The 18,072-nt window shown below is 42.9% G+C and overlaps 1 protein-coding gene across 1 annotated transcript in view; it reads right to left on the bottom strand.

Moving 5' to 3' along the window:
- Positions 1-7,667, bottom strand: part of LOC122570782 — a 57,666-nt gene extending 49,999 nt beyond the window's left edge. Inside the window, exon 1 of the mRNA XM_043733622.1 lies at positions 6,508-7,667. Within this exon, the coding sequence (XP_043589557.1) occupies positions 6,508-6,633 (126 nt within the window). The 5' untranslated portion in view covers positions 6,634-7,667. The remainder of the gene's footprint in view (positions 1-6,507) is intronic.
- Between the last annotated feature and the right edge of the window lie 10,405 nt (positions 7,668-18,072).

Genomic DNA, 18,072 nt, shown 5'->3' on the forward strand with positions numbered 1-18,072 from the left:
AGCTTTTTCACGCAAGATTTACATCATTTTCGTGGTTTTTAGTCACATTTAATTAATTCTCTTAGATGACCTTGTTCGCGGTTGTAGCGTTCACATACTTAAAAAAAGAAAAAAGGATGTACTTTTTTCTTATTTTTAAACTATTTTCTCTTTTACACCCAACCTATTTTTTTTTTCTCTCGCCAGATATTCCACGTTCCTTTGATGGAACTTTATTGCAAAATCGACTTACTGCTTTATAGAAGACTTTTACAACTTTTTGTTTCTGGACGACTGCTCTTTCTCCCCCTCTCTGCGTCTCTCTCTTTCTCTCTCTCTCTCTCTGATACGAATTAGCTTCGATTAATTTATATACAAGTGACGAAAGAAAATTCTAAAGTTATTAGATCGTCTTGGTTGATACAAAGTTTAAAGTATTGTATGAGATTGAGTAGCATTAATATTATTTAATTATACGATAATTAATTACTTCGGACATCCGGACGACGATATTTCGAAAATCTTGAACGAATTTCGGGAATAATCGAGGAAAACTCCATGAAAAAATATTCTCCTGATACCCTAGTTTCGAACACGATCCATCAGGATGAAAACGAACATGCTAACCGCGATATCTACGTCCGATATTTAGAGCACCTTGTACCAGATATTTCTGATCCAAAACTTAACTACTTCGACATGAACCGATGATGTACTTGCAAGTTAGCTATTAGGTTGCACCAAAAGTTTCTTTCGTTTTATAACGAGATAATAGACGCACAATACTTTTTGTTTTACAATTTTTCATTCTATTGAATTACGTATGATACATTTTCTTGCAATAAAACGGAAGAAACTTTTGTGATATTTTAACAACGTTGTGTGCGATAACATCTACAAACGTCTATTATATTCCTACACTTTTCTTGACGCTTTTTGCTACAACCTGTTTAATCGCGTGTTCTATACGACGGTAAAATAAAATTTGCTTACTAAAATTGCTAAATATCGTAAGTTTGCACGTTGTAATTTGCATTTCATATATTTTATACATGTATTTTCTACGGAACTTTTTACGCCACTCTTTGCCCCATTTTCCTACGAAAACCCACCTAATGTTCATACTCTTTCGACAAAAAATAGGACAAGTTTCATTCAACGCTAAAAACTGTCAAGTTTCGTTAATTAAATGCTATTTTAAACGAATAACGTTAACGGTGTAACGAAACAGCGTGTTAACAATTTTCTAGCAACGAAACATAAAAATGCGAAAAAGAAAAGAGAGGACGATTAAGAAAAGCTGTCGGAGAATCTGCTACGACAGGCTGATTGCTTTCTAGATGTGCGCGTCAGAACGCTGCCAGCTTTGAAACCAATTCCGCAACAGCTTGCCCATAACTCGGTTCGCGGTGGCTTCTCGCGCAATATATTCAGTACATGAGCCTTAAATGGAATTTATGCTAATCGACGCGCTGTAGCTCGCAAAACTCTAAACAAAAGAGAACGTCGAACCGGCGAATCGTCGAGGAAAAAGCTTTGACGCGTGCGGTGGTACTTTAACGAGGCATTATTGGCCGCGTGATTCGAGCTCTCGAATCGACCGATTCGGTCCGTCGTTTAGTCTGGTCCGTTCGCGATTTTCACCGGTCAAAAGAAGAAAGTTTATCGGTCGGAGAACAATGTCAGCCTGTAAAAGGTTCAGCGAGTAATTTAATGACCCTACTACCTCTGGCTTTAATTCATTAGCGATTTGATAACGAAGCAGGCTTCTTGGCGAAATATTATTTCCCCTGATTATGTAACTCGATGAGTTACAAATGTCTTCCTCGAAGGGTAAACGTTTCGCTCTCACCCCGGAAATTCTACGGAAACGTGACGCGCTCGTGTTAAAATTAATCAACGCATTGGCGAATTACCCGTTTGAAATTTCTCTCTGCTATACGCTTACAGTTATTAACATTTACACACAGATGTTTTATAGGGATTGCAAACGCAACGATTCGTAACGTGGTCGTACAGTCGTCAATCACGGGACAGAGCGAAATCTCGAACCTGAGAGGAGATTGTCCAAACCGTTGTTTCGTGAGGGCCGGGTGGTTCTCAGTGATATACTTCTATTACGCTCCCAAGTTCATCGTTATGATTGAAGCCAATGTAACACACGCAACGTACACATAACATTGGTTAAGTGACGGCTGGACGCTTTACATGCACAATATGGACCCCAATTGCGGTGCTGTGTGATCGATGTTGGTATAAGACCAGCGGATTGGAAAGTTTACCGTGTCTGACAATGCCAACGCGAAATTGCCAACATTTACGGAAGTTCCAAACTAGTAAATTCTATATTGAACTCGTGACGCGTAATATGTATTCGCGGCTATGAACAATCGCTACGGTTTTACAATTCCATCCGACGCAAATCTCAATTCGGCTGCCAGATTTACGATGCTAACGTAAAAATATGTTTGCCAACCTTTTGTAAACTTTATCGATCCGACACCAAGCGCATTGATAAAACAAGCAAACGGCATAGAGGAAAAAGTATCGGATCGCAGCGTACGCATCCCATACGGATTAATGTCACGTGTCCGAATAATAGTTTCCACGGTTCTGTTGTTACGTTCTATTTAGTTGCCGAAGAGAAGGTAACGTTAACTGACGTTTAATGCAAGTGGCAATAAGCTCCACTTTCGGCTAACCTGCTACGTGCGGCAATACTGGCACGGCAGAGGATTAAAGTTGTTCGAAAGTAAATTTACAATGTGTAATGATTTATTCAAATCTTACTCGATCTCGATATTGACAATTGACTGGCAAACTGACGGATATAAAATTCTTCGGTTGACGAGATGATGATCCTTCGGTTGACAAAATGATAACTAACTCTTCGAATGGTAATTATTCGGTTGACGAACGGTAATTATTATTCTTACTCGATAAACGAACGGTAAGTATTCTAACTCGATTAACGAACGGTAAATATTCTCTTGCTGACTTCTCTGAGTCGCTACATTTATATCCGTCGGAGATGAAAGAACGTCGGGGTCTTTCTTTCGAAAATGTTTGGGAAGATCCCCAACGTTTGTTCAACTGCTGACTTTGTTTACAATTTAAATTGTCTTACGACAGCGTGCCAAATTGCGCAACTGCGTCAATTCGCGATAAACTTCCTCTTCTTCGCTTTCTCTCGCGGTAACAATAAGAAATGCAAACCATCTTCCATATGCGTACGCTTCCGATAAAGTTTCGCGCAACAAAGATTCAGGAGAACTTACTTCGAAGCAATTTTGCGACCGCAACTTGAATCGGGCCGATGCATTTCCATTCAACGGCAGGAATTTATTTGGACTTGGCCTGATAAATCGTTAATCGTCCTGATGCAACGCTATAGTCGGTTCGTAGGTTCGCACGTTCTCGCCAGTTTTAAAAACAAATTCATGGCCAGAGACGACCGAGCGTTCCCTCAAAAATCACAGCGTCTACGCTTCTTTCGAGGGACTATCGTTAGCTTATCCTGTCCAGAAGAGAAGAGAAACGACGAGGGAAGAGTGGAAAAAAGGAAAGAAGTACACGCTCGAGCGCTAACCTACTTGGAACTGTAAATGCGCTGAATCCACTGCATTCGCAAGCGCGTCGCTGTATCACCGGAGGGTCCCAGCCAATCTCGCATCACGATGGCTCGTCTACGATTTAAGTAACTGTCCTATTTCGTTTCTTTATGCCCGGCTACGTGGATTTCTCTGAGAAAAAGACAAGCTCTTTGGGCGAGACTTTGCTAATCGTTGATGTATCTCGCTGCTACTCTTGCTAAGTCGAATGGTTCGTTACCTCGTGTTTCACGACGACTGTTTCAAAGACGATCTCTGCTCTTTCCTTAGGGTGTCAGATTATCCGCTTTAGACGGGAGATTTTTTTTCTCAAATTCTTCTTTCAATTTCTCGACGAGGTTAGACAACGCGTGGTTCAAAATCGTTCAGGAAGATGAATCGTGCGGAAACGTCGCGTCGCGGTGATGTCGTGACGCAAACGCGGTATTGTCGCGATATATCGCTGTGGCGTTGTCGCGTTCTATATTTCGGGACGTCCGATCGCTCGTAATTCGTCATTTTATATTCAATGCATAAATTTTTCAAGGGATCGATACAACGCCGATGCAAAAAACGCGAACAATCGGTGAGCCGAGGAAAAAATTCTAACCTCGTGAACCGTTCGCGCCCCGTCTAATACCACGACTATCGAGTCAGCTACATTTTCAAGCTATCAATTTGCATTTTCCAAGAATTCCATACGAATCTTCGAACCCAATAATCTCGTGCGGTGTCTTCGATCGTCTGCGAATCCGAGATATTCCAATATATACGAACAGGAGAAAAGGGGAAGGTTTTCGATAAATATTTTTCCGCGCAATCTGCCGCGTTTCCGTCGTCTTCTATCCTCGCCGCTTATTCATCGACTTGGCGGAAAAAGGAGGAAGCTTGACGAGGCAAAAAGAGAGAGAGCGCAAATCGCGTCGATAACGCAGCCAGATACGAATTACGAGCTCTTGGACGCGGCCATTTAAATTATAGCCGCCACTTAATGCGCTCGCTACATAACCAGAAGCCCCGAACGACTCGACAACTTCGTAGAGGCCGCGTGCCAGGAACTCGTAATTGTTTTGAATTAACGATACTTTAAGCTACGGCTCAACTCCGTGCCACTACGGACGCGACTCGTCTCTGCGCGTTTACTCGCTCTCCGTACGCTCTCCTCCATACCGATTTACAAACATTCGATTTTAACGTTTCTTAATTCAGGTACACACCGTGCCATTTCCCGCGGCATCGGCAGAAAAAATACGCGCGAATGAAACGAAAATACAGGCAGGCTACGACGAGTAAGCATGTTATAAAAAAAAGGAAGAGAAAACCGAGCACAAACATCAAACTAGAGTATCGATTATCCCACGCAAGATGCTAGAATTCTGGCAGGCGAGCGTATGCGCGCGGACCAATGCCGGACGTCCATTAAAAAAGCTCAAATCTGACCCGATTCTCTAAAGCGCCGCCCCCGTGCATCCCTATTGAAAACAGTTTACCCTCCGATGAACTCGCGATACAACGTAACGGATTTTTATCTATCAAAGTTAAACAGGATGGCTGGTGCGATTGGCCAAAAGGCAGAAAAAGAGGAAGGAAAAAATATCTATAGTGTTGGCGGGCAGGAGGAAAAAAAAAACTATATCTCGTCTGGCGTGAAATGATTTTTTTATTAATTCCGACGAACGGAACGGAGAATAAAATGAAAAGGTAAATGGAGGATGGCGGCAACCGGGAGAAAACAACCGACGCGCTTTCGAAAACGCCGCGACACGTCCACGGTGTTATCGATATTACATTTATCAGCGAGGTCGCATCGAATGCTGCCTGCCTTTCTACCTTTTTCCTCTTCTTCCTCGTATTTTTTTTTAATGCGCGTCCGCTGGACTCGCATTTTCCCTGCTACGATATTTTTCTTTTTTTTAATGGAAAATAAAAGCGGCGGGGGAGACACGCGATGTAACGGTAGGTTGTCACGGCTCTCAAACTCGGCAACAAACCAGCGCAGTTATTGGAATCGCATTAATCTGAAAGAGGCGAGGTCCGACCGAGATCCGTATCTTTCCGCGATACATTCTACCGTTGGCAGAAAAAAAAGAGAGCGGTACAAATCATCCGTGGATCTCTGAATTTTCATTGGGACAGATCGATGTCCGTGTCTCTTTCCTTTTTCCTTTCCACGTTCGTAACGATAAAAATCATTCGATACGCGTTGAGGTTTGCCAGGAAAAGACGAATGAAAGGCACCATCGTGCGTCGATATTTCATTCCGAGCTTTTAATGGCGCTTCGATTAAACGTTCCCGAGAATCTCCGGTACGAGCAGCTCGCGCATTATTTTACGAGTATGTGAATTCTTGCCTGTATAGAATTTCTACGTGCGATTCGCACCATCGTGTCGCGTCGGTCGAGTGTGCCCTGGAATGCTCAAGACGATGCGGCAAACACGGTTTTTTCGCCTCTTCGTAAAACAAACGGCCGTTACGTAGAATCATCGCATGGGTAATTGTTTTAAAGCAATCAGAGAAAAATCCTGCTCGTTCCAGTTTACGTGGCACGAATTTAATGACGCGATTAAAACATCCTCGGAAGAACGGTTCTTGCTCGCCGGAAGGAAATAAAAGAAAGGCGAGATCGTCCGACTGGTAAATTTTTCATCGCCTTTTCAATAACAGAACGTCATTCGGTAACACTCTAACATCCCAGCGAAGGAAGTAAAAGGAAGAAAAATCCGCCACGTTGGAACGCGGAAATCCTTGGCTTTAGTCTACAGCGAAAATCTGATGTCAAGGCTGAGGATGGTACCCAATTATTTTCACGATTGGACGCGTCAATCCAACGGGCAAACCGCAGAAATCCACGGTTACGTAATCGGCGGTTGATCGCAGAGAATGGACGAAAAAAAGAAAGAAAAAGGGGGGGAGGGAAGGACAATAGAGAAGACTTACCGCGTTCAAATCGATCTCCTCTTGAGAATTCAGGTCCGGACACGTGAAGATCGAATAGCCCGTCTCGATGGAATTGTCGGCCCGTGTGACACCGACCAGAATCAGCACCACTAAGCACCACTTCATTGTCCACGCTGGATCTGCAGCTGGAATACTTCCAAAGTCCGATGTTCCTCTTTCGTGTCACGCGCGCGCCAAATCAACCGGTCGAAATGCTCGCTAGCATGGACGTTGTCGATCGCGATCGTCAGCCGTTCGACGAGAATATATTTCACGTTGCTCGCTCACGCTATGAGATGTGATCTTTCGAGACAAAAAACGCTCGGCCGATCGAACGCTGTGCACGTAATCACTGGTGCGGTTGGTAGGAGGAATATTTTTTTCCAAACTTCAACGCGACCGATATTCGGTCGGTATAACGACGAGAACGAGAGACGACATCATAAACCCCGTCTCTGCGACTAATATTTTCCAAGCGAGTCACGCGACTCCCCCTGTTCCTTCGCTCTCTGTCGCTCACTTCTGGAACGCTTTAATTGAACGCCTCGCTCATCCCCGCGCCGCTCGTCGTGATCGATGGTTCAACGCATCGCTCTCGATCGTCCGGTGTTTTCTAGCTCTCGCTGGATCGCGTTTGCGAAAGGCTACGTGTACTTGGGCGATCCGCTTTTTTCGCCAGGCTCTTTCAAGCCTTTCGCCGCGGGAGCATCGTAAACGGTGCTCGATGAAGGAGAACAATCGATACGGTGTCTCGATGAACGACGTCGCTTATCGTGGCTCGTCAGGGCGCGCGCATTTTACGCGGTTACTTGCGAATTTTTCGTACGATAGACGAAGTAGGTAACTGTCGGACGAAACGACGACACACAGACGACGAAACTCGAGAAATTGTAACCTTGAATTGAACCTCTGCTTTTAGACCCGAACAAGTGCGGATCGAAAAATGCGGAGATCCACGAAGACGGACAGCAACGGTGACGCACGAGAACACTTGAATCACTGGCAAACTGTCCTCTTCACGAATTAATAAGAATCGTGATGGATCACCCGATCGATGCACTCGCAGAGCGTGAACGATGATCTACGGTCGCGTGAATGACGATCGAGCAGGCAGGGATGTGCACGCGGCGCAGTCGTAGGGCACTCTGACGTTCCCAGTCTGCTTGCTGGTCCTCGCTACGTCCGTCCGTCCGATCGTCGCGACGCCTCCACTAGAGCTGGGAGGGGAGCGGGGAAATAAGAATGGACCGTACGCGCGCGATGGGAATCGTGGATTATTGGCGGGATCGAGGGGACGAAGAAGACAGCCTTCTTTTCAGCTGCGAATCAATTTTCGGCGAAAGATGCGCGAGAAGCGTCGATCCGTTTCAGTTCTCGTCGTATCCCAGAATATGGAATCGATCGTTAAAGCCTGTTTTATGTAAGAGTCAAGGGAAGCATGGTACGGCTACGATAAAAGCGGTAGTTTCGCGATCCGCAAGTTTCCGATTCTCTCCAAGGTTGCTTGGAACGATGTACTTTGCGTGTAGACAAGTAGAAGGTTCGCCAGGCTTGGTATATCGCGTATTTTTCAAGATGAGACGACACGAGTCACGATGCGGAAAAATATAAAAGTTACAGTTGTCCCTTAACGTGACAAACGCTTGCTGTCCGATTTTTTGACAAGAGACGTTTTAAATTGCCCTCGTTGGATCGTCTCCTCTGACGTGGAACATAGGTTTTCGCGAAGGAAGAAGAAGATGAGGAAGAAACAAAACCGGAGGTGGTTTCGCCACGGAATCGAGGATTACGAGAAAGACATCGACGAAAGGAATATGGGCGAATGATCGTCGCGTCGAATCGGTTTTCAATTCCGTTGGATATACGTAGGTCCAGCAACGTACACCGAATTGGCAGAACTAAATGATAGTGGTGGTCGACGAGTACCTCGACGTTCTCGATAATCGTTAAACGAACGCTAATTTTACTGCCCCATCGATTCAACGCCCTATCGAAGCCGCAAATTAATGTTCCATTAGAAACTCATAAACGCAGCTCGTATAATTTTTCCAATTCGATCGATATACATATAATTACATAAAATCGTTCGGCTCGTTCGTGTTTCAATTTTCCTTTAATTCTTCTTCGATCGGTCTTAATCGACCGAGTCCTATCGCGATTAAGATAACTTGAAACTTTTCAGAACCAAGTAATCTCACAACGCCGATTAAACTATTCCGAAACCTTTTGGTTCTAACGGTGGCTTAAAATTGGTCGTCAACGTTTTTATGAGTCATCCGCGTGAAAGCTTCGTGTCATCGTTGAATCGTGGGTGGAAGATAATTGAGACTCGGAAGAATGCAGAAGCGAAGGAGACGATGAAGAACGAGAGACAGAAACTCGGCAAGTTGAACAAAGAGGGAGACAAAGAAAACGTAACTCGTGCAACGCATCGCTCAATGAAAAGTTAATTCGTTCGTTCAATCTGCCTGATGATTCGGCCTGCGGGCTGATAAACCTCGGCTGACGCACTTCACGGACATTTTATCGGTGGAACGAATCACGCGGCCAGATACATCCAGATGGGATAAAGGCGTTGACAAGATGATTAATCGACTTTGGATAGAATTCGGAGCAAATTCTTCTACCGAACTTTGGAAAATTGCTTGCGCCTTTTCCCTCTTGACAATCGCGTCCAATCGATTCCTAACTTATACCACGTGACTTAACAGTTGTAGATAGACTGCGAACGTTCGTGCATTTATCTATGGAAGCTTAAACGTGCAACGACGATACAAAGTAATTGTACTAATGTTTAAAGGATAAAGTAAATGTGTATTTAGTTGTGTCACGTTGTAGTCACAGGACTGTCGCGAATATAATATCTCTTTCTGTGAAATCTGCATCACAAGAGCAGTACTCTAATAAGAAAAACGCTCTGTGCCTGGATTATCGCTTTATGCGCGCAATTCTCGCGTCCGCTCTAATTAATTTACCGTTGGAAACTAAATAAGTCTTAGATGCAAATCAAATTACAGCGGGATAACGGTGAGCAGAGAGACAACTCTTCTAAAACGATTAAGAGGGAATCAGCGAAAACTTACGAATAGTTTGTTTGCGGCGGGTTTGAAATCGATGGATAGGCTGAAATTTAATTTCTCCAGCGGGCGCACTTTTTCCCCTTAAACGAACAAAGCCGCATGATTATCGTGGTGGAACGAAATTCGATAAATTTGGTGGAATTTGTGCAGCCACAAATTGTAGAGTGTACACAGCCGGTGTTTCCAAGTTTCTTGCGCGTTATCGAACCGAGCCAAAGAAGCGACACGGCTGTCCGAGTGTATCGCAATAACGGTGAACTTTCTCTATCGACTCGATTCCGAGAAATTATTAGAATCCGAGAACAACATCGCGGAAAAACAATGCTACTAAAATTACAACGTTTAAATCCGAGGATTAACTTATAGTTAATTGTCATCTGGTCGTTATAGAATCTCCTCTAAAACACGATTTCAAGCTTCTCGAAAATGAACTCTAAAGAAATTAGTATATGGCGTGGATATAGTTCAAAGTGAGTACCAATGTACTCCGTAAAAATCAGCAGCGATCGCAGCAAACGACGAAAAAATATAAATAATCAACCATACGAGGCAGGAAAAGGATCGGGGACGATTCGCAACATTTTAGCCGTTCGAGATTTCCGCTTCCGCACGCTTCTAGCGAGGGGATTAATTACGACGCGACGACGATATAACCAACTGTACTGAGCGCCATTACGTGGCAGTTTAAAGCGAAAAAAAAAAAAAGAAAAAAATGCAAAAAGGAAGAAAAGAGAGCAGGAGAGACAGAGAACGAGAAAAAAAGTGCGGCGAAACTAGAGAGGAAAAAGCACAGGCAACGTGAAGAGCGTTTTTAAAAGATTTACATGACGGTAAGACCGCTACGATTCCGCTCTCAAAGCCGATCCATGTTGAAAAATATCTGAACGTATCTCAAAAGTGGATCGATCGCCACATCCTAATTGGGAATTTAAATGCATGGCCGCGACTCAACCGATTACGATCTGGATTATTTAGCGACGAAAACGTTGCTTCCCTCCTATGAATTTATTTCCCTTAATTTATTACGAACAGTTTGATGGTTATTTATTAGCGAGGCCCGTTACACTCGATTCACTGGAATTTCATAAAACGTGACTAGCAATCGTGCTAGGGAAAACTGATTAATTCTGTCTGGCTGCTGGACGAATCGTTACAACGCGCCGGAAATATGCCTTTTCCTCTAACAGACGACGCGTTTCCGTGACGTTTCGACACGTCAATCGTTACTATACGTCGGATACAGCGAAAAAGAGGCACTGCTCGCTGCGACGTTAAAAAACTGTTGATTCTTATCAAAATTCACCGCCATTTGGTTGCTACCGCTGTACCCCAACATCGCTCGCGATATTTCTAATATTCTCCTTTGCTCTCCGCGCGATTTTATCTTGTTTCATTTCCACTTGATGCACCACTCGTAACATCCAGACTCTATCTTCTTACTTCTCCCTGTATTCGTTGCCGTGTACATGCTTCGAATACTCTACATCCCGTTTATCAAGCCTCGGAACGTAAAAAATTATTCGATAAGCAAAGCTGCGACCCGCTCCTGCGATTCTCATAACGAATGGCCATCTTAATCTTGCCTATTTGGAACGATAACATGAATTTGCATAACGATAGCTGTTACACCGCGAGACCACCGTCTTTTTCCTTGCCAACTTCAACTTCTTCCACTTTATCTTCTTCTTCTTTTTTTCCTTCTTTTTTCTTTTTTCTTTTTTTTTCTTTTTTGTTTCACCTCTGCACACCTTCGCCTTTGTCTAACAAAATCTTATAACCACCATTTTGTGGATATCTTTATTCGATGCTGAGTACACATTGTGCACAGAGTGCAACTAGCGCGACACAGCAACGTTTAAGTACAGAGTATCTAAGGTACGGAGCCTAATCTAAATAATAGAAATAAAAAGGAAGGGCGGTAGAGAGGCGAGATCTTGAGGAAACAGCGTGCAATGAATATTCACTATGCAAGAAAACAAAAAGGAAAACGAGATTGAAACGTTTTAACGGGGTTAGATTTGGGTAAACGATATTTCGTTTGCTTCGGGCACCTACCCTACGAATTTAACAATTTAATAATTGCGTTGCCCCTCTGTCAAGACGAAACTTCGGAAAGTTTCTGTATTGTGAAAATTAAAATGTATAATCTGCGCTTCAATTAAAATGTATTACCGAAAACGGTATAAGGTGAGTTCCCTTACAAAGAAACCAATGTATAATTTTGCTTTGTAAGCATAACATTTTCCCAGCAATTATTTAATCCTACTTTCGTTAACCTCGCTTTGTGATAAAGTGTTCCTTTCACGTTGAACTCTGTTTCGATCGCGTTTACACAACTTGCATATTTACATTTTCTGCCTGTGAACACGACGCACATCGACATAGTTCGTTCTTTGTATAGAAAACTACAGGTTTCACAGGTTGGTGCTCGCGGACCTGAAATTGCAAATTCAAAAGAGGAATACGATTTTCTCGTAATTAGCGAAATAGAAATGCAGCTGGCGGGGAAAAAAGGTCGTTATTAGACCGACTTTCTGGACGTTTTGGCATGAATTTCGTTAGAGAATATTCGATGGAGGGAGTAGTACATACGGCGGAATAACAATTATTCTCCTTGGAAATACAGAGCAAGAGAACATCAGTAGGTAGTTGCAGAGACGCGGCGCGTCTCTACAATCGCAAGTGGTACAAGTCAGTAACTAGTCAACCGTCTCTGCAGAATTCGGAAAAAGACCAAGAATCGGACAGTCCGTCCGTTTAAATTAAATTCAAGCAGCAAAATATCACGCCACGTATCAATCTTCCTAAACATCCTCCGCATTTTGTGCCCAACTTTTATTAAATTTCCTACTCTAAAGTATCCTAGAACGCGAATCCGTAATTTAACCAGATTTATTCCCCAGCAAGCATATCGACGAATTTATACACGATATTGCCCTGGAGCAATAGGTTTCGTTGTACGTCATTAACAGAAACCGAATTGCGCGTTCTAAATTACTGTGTGTTAATGTCTAACATCAAGTAATTAGCAAATTAATTATTCAATTAATAGAATTTAATAATATCGACGTATTATCATGGTAAAGCGTAACAAATGATCCGTGTTGAGAGAGAGAGAGAGAGAGAGTGAGAGAGGGGGGGGAGGCTGGAATTTATGCTACGACCGAGGGGCGTAATTTATATTTTCTAAAGGACCATTAAAACCGAGCGAAACGACGAATTTACACAGGCGTGCAATAAAACGCTCTCGACGCGATGTAAAATTCAGAGGTAACGGGTTCACGCTCGACGATGATTTAAACTGTTTACTTATTCTGAATGAATAGCCATGAAATAATCCGTGAAAACGCTTGATAAAAGTATCTATACGTTGGTTAACAATTAACCGTGATCGCTTTTACGAATCGATGATAAAAGGATATTTATTTTTGTCTTTCCTCTCGTTTTAAACACACCTGCAAAAGATAAATCCGATAACGTGAAATTCTATTAATAAGTTATAACGTGACGACTGTTCGAAATGTCAATCCTTTGAAATTCGTTTCCGTTTTTTCGCTTTTTCACTCTCTCGCGCTGCAAAGATTTCCAAATATTCCCCGTTTGCCCTCTGATTTTTCTAATTTTTCTTTTTCTGCTATTTCCTTTTAATCCTTTGTCCAACAAGAAATAGTTAACGATCGTCAGACGGAAGGTTTATAATACCGTTCCCTGTATCCAGCTGAATCGACGATGGTAGTGGATGTTATTTCAATGTGCCGCATTCAGTCGAATCAATGGAATCACGGATCAATCGTGCAGTGAAAATCGCACGGAACGTTTATTTTACCATGCGTTCACCGACACGAGCTGTGCATTTCAGACGAAGGATGAAAATTGCATCGATACCGGACCCGGAAAACGAATTTATTACACACCTCGACATGACCGACGCACTGGAATTAATGTCGAAATCTTCTTCCTGATTGAAATTCGCCGGAACATTTGTCACTGTGCGCGTCAACTGATTCGTATGTTCGTATACAACGGAACGAACGGAATCTCCGAGATAGAAACGGTATCAAAGCGTACGAGTTCAGTAACTTTTTTCAAACTCCTGTCTCGCTTTTTTTACGTAACGTTGTTGCTTTCCCAACTGAGATCTTCTCAAATAGATTAACAAGATACAGTTGGCTAAAAAGCTTCCAGTCTCTGTTAGTTGACCTAATTCACAGAGATTGATACAATCTGTTAACTCTCTACTCTACGTTTTACTTGAAAGCGATCAAATACTCGGTGCACATCTATAATTCCCGAATTGACGATGGTGTCCGTGGCAGAAATCAGTCGTCTACAGCTTGTCTGTCGTATTAAATATCCAGCGTATTTTCGTTCATCTCGAGGGACGTGTTGGCCGGAGAACAAGAATCGCGTTTACTCGTGTTGGGTCTCCGATCGTATATAAGACTCTCGGAGAAGCGTCTAGTGGGAAATATTTTCTCGGTGAAAGATGCTCGCACGCCACTATTGGTTTTGCGGTTTCGTAGCGCCCTCCTGGCTTTCTTTATCCCTCCACACGACTCGTTTATACGTGTAATTCGACCCAGATACCTGCTATTTCGAAAAGCAAAGTCGACGCTTCCACTTTACTACGATGCAAATTATCGAGAAAAGCTGGAATTAATATCCATGTTGTTTCCTGTTTTCATCCTTATTTTCCGTGTCTTCGATCGACGATGCATTCACCGTCGTTCCGTTGCAAATTTCTTCTGCAACGTTGCTCCGATTGTTGCAGAGTATCTGGAATGACCCTCGAAAGCGTGAAAGGGTCGTTTAAGAAGGGTGCAAGAAGTTGAAAGCGAGGGATAAAAGGGAGAGAAATTTGAAAGTAGGTCGAGGAAAAGGGGACTAACGGGACAACAAGCCAGGCGAAGTTAGAGCTCCGGAGAGTACAGTAATTAATATCAGTTTAGCGAGAACTTAGAAGACGCAATAAGTTAATAAGCAGAGCCACCAAGTTTCGCGTGCTAAACCACGGTCTTCCGGTTCCTGCGGCCCGATCCACCGACCTCTTTAACCAATTATTATCGCGATACACGATTCACCGAGCAACGTTCCTCTTCGTTTCTAGGAAATTATTCGCTCGTTTCATCAAACGATCGTTACGTCGTGAAATATTATCAAGCATTCCTGTAACTGCAAATCGCGATAATTTCTCTTTCTTCCCTTACTTTCCATTCTCTAGCCTTTCCCATTTCTCGTTTCCTCTCTTTCGCTTTTCCTTCCACCAACTTTTGCCATCGCGAAACAAAGTGTACGTCGGCATTCGACGTGGGATTTCACATCGATAAGTCAAACGACGCGGCAACGAGTAATCACCGAGAGCAGCTAATAATCGTAATCTCGACTGGCAAAGCGGTTACGCCGACACGTCGCTAATAGGTAAACATACGTGCATAAATACACCTTTGCTCGTGATTGTCAGATACGAGAGGGCTCCAGAGGTCGTAGATATAGTTGCATCGCTGGTTTTCGCCCCAAGTAACATGTAACGTATGATCTGTAGTGGCATCGAGGAGACACGGAAAGCTTGTACAGTCTGGTGCAAGCTTAAGGCGGCTAACCTAGTGTTTGCACGTCACGTTACACGAATGTTACGTATCGTGACGCGACAGCGAGCGTGTGGCTTAACGATCGAGGGCTGGTTTAAGCAAGGATAATTACGACCGAATACACCTGACGCGACATCTTCTCGCAGTCTCACAACGACCGACGAGAAAAGTATCGTGACAATTTTCACGCGATTCAACTAATAACGCGATCGTTTTAACGATTCCTAAGGATCATTAGGGTGCAACTTGGAAGCCGTTGACGCGATACTAGTCTACTTGTTTAAAAAGTTTTCACAGCATCGACGTTACCATCGTGTTAGAAGTCTCGCGAACAAAGGTTCGTCGTGCTTACGTAAATTATTCCTGCGCTATTAACGCAATCACACATTTACTGCAACGTTCGTGTCTACTTTAAACGACAACCGTCCGTTATCGTGTTCCAACATAGAAATATTTTTCTTTTCCGCTACTTGCATTACATAGGAAATTTTGTCGAGATGAACGCGTAATATTCAGCACGCGGTTGTACTCTCTTTTATGGAACGATCGCTTTAAGAGCTTCCACGTTGCACAAGCATAATATCAGTTTTGGTTATATTAACCAGGAGGAAGAACTTAGGAACTTAGCAATGACTTTACTTCCGCTTGGCTGCCCTACTTATTCATCGTTTACCTTCGTCGAAGTTCCGGCCACCGAAGATCTTGTCAAAAATATTCCTAAAACGATGTTTGCTCGTCAAATACCGCAGTGATTACCAGTAACGTGGCATAATTGAGCATCGAAAGCGTGGAGAGGTCCGCATATAGGCCAACAACCGTAGCGTGCGAACTGAAGCGACATTAAGGAGGCGTGAAAGGCATGCAGTGGATTAAGCCGGTTTAAGGGCTCTAAGATGGTGTTTGCACATCGTGTCGTGTAGTTGGCGGTGTGTAACAGGAAGGTGAAGCACGTGCATTAGCGGTATCGCGATTAGGAATTATCTGACGACATATGAGTAATTTATTAATGAGCGAATAGCAGTACACCCGATAATATTTATAAAAAGAAGATCTGTTCACCTGTTCTTCGCGTATTCACGAATCTGTGAAAGCATCAAAAAGTTTCGCTAAAAGGCAATTTGTCCAGGATCTAAAACAGCGTCCGACGTCATCGTTTGAAACACGTAGCGTCGGTCCATTAATTCGGAGTCACCAGCAGAGCCAGACATAATGAATGCCTTCGAGCGGAAAAAGGGATCGAAATACATCGAGAAAACTATGGGAAATGCGAGGAAGATAGAAACAGTGTGCAATCAGGAATAGAGAACGGGAATCGTTGCCCAATATTAAGTTCGAATTCACTGATGGAAGAATGAATCGATAGTTGGATTGTATAAATTACTATCTAACAGGAACAATGAAGTTTACGTGGAATAAGTCACAAAATTGTTCGCATAGACGAGAACGTGACAAAAATGTTCTCACATTTCCAAATAATAAATGTAAGAAAGTCCTTTGTATCGGCTTTTATTTTTATTTATGTTACGCATATTAACGATGATATTTAGGGCAAAAGCCTACGAATCGGTTTAATACGGTGTGTAAGATCTTCGATATCTTAAACACAGGCTGACACGCCGCTAATAGAGATAAATTACTTGTTCAACTAATGGGAATGACAATACGATTTGCGGTGAGGTAAACGAGCGCTGGATCGAAGCTACATTCGTGAAATTCATCCGATACGCGATAAGTTTGCTGTTAATTGAGTAACGAAGACGTTTAAAAATGGTTGAAATTTCACTTCCATTCGATTAGAGAGATTGGACGATGTAATTCTGAATCGAACTTGTATCTAAATCAAAATCATGTACTGGCCGAAACAAAGTGAAGTTCCAATACACGAGTCTCGTTTCGTTGATAAATTGAGACAGTTGCATCGCGCGGCACGTATTCTCTCAAGTCGTTGTCTTTCTATCGTTTCATGGCCTTTGTGCTCATTCGCACGCGCGGCAACACCTGGAAACTAATATCCCCGGTAACAAACTAACGATGTATGTAGATCGTAATCCTCTTGCATTGATTATCCTATCGCTGCGGAATTATTTACGCAAATGTAGCTCACCCATCGGGAGCGTGTCGGTGTTACTCCGACGATTCGATTACGTCACACTTTATTGGATAAGCCACCGTGAATTTCACGTTTGATTGATATTTATCTTACGGCAAATGAAAAAGCCAAGTTTGCCTTCTTTCCGCTAGCTTACATAGACGCGTCTTTGTTTGTTCTTTTGAAATTATGAAGCAAGTCTAGCGATTCGGCGAACGTGTACCTTGATGATGTGTAACAGGCTCGTAAAACACGGTAGTTCAATTTCAGATGCAACCTTCATTACTCGCCGCAGTCTGATCGCGTAAAGCATATCGTGGGAAAGTTTAGATTATCGAAAACGTCGAATTTGAGTTAGACTTTGAAAGCTACGAATTTGCATGCGTTTAATTTTGCGAAATTTACGCTAGAAACTTTAAGTGTTGATAATTAAAAAAAAAAAAAAAAAAAAAGTAAGAAACAGAGAGAAAAGAAACGTTCGCCGTGAAAAAATAATGTTGGTACGGAAAGGAGATGATTACGAATCTGATAAATGTGGAAAGAGCACATAATGTACACACAGGCGCATATTCAGGAAGGCTCGTGGAGAAGATAGGAGTGGAAATTCACAGTTAGTTACCTCAATTTCCGTTTTGTTTAATTGTGGTAGAATGACGCGCGCTGCACGATCGGTAGTGCTCATGCGAAGGAATATACACGATATGAAACGCAAATTATCGTGAATAGATTTACCGGTGTGTACCATTCCCAATCGTCTGATTAAGGATGTTTGATGAGTGGAAATTACCTGACAACTGATTAATAGAAT

The sequence above is a fragment of the Bombus pyrosoma genome, linkage group LG9, assembly GCF_014825855.1.
Source record: "Bombus pyrosoma isolate SC7728 linkage group LG9, ASM1482585v1, whole genome shotgun sequence".
In the NCBI taxonomy this organism is placed as follows: domain Eukaryota; kingdom Metazoa; phylum Arthropoda; class Insecta; order Hymenoptera; family Apidae; genus Bombus; species Bombus pyrosoma.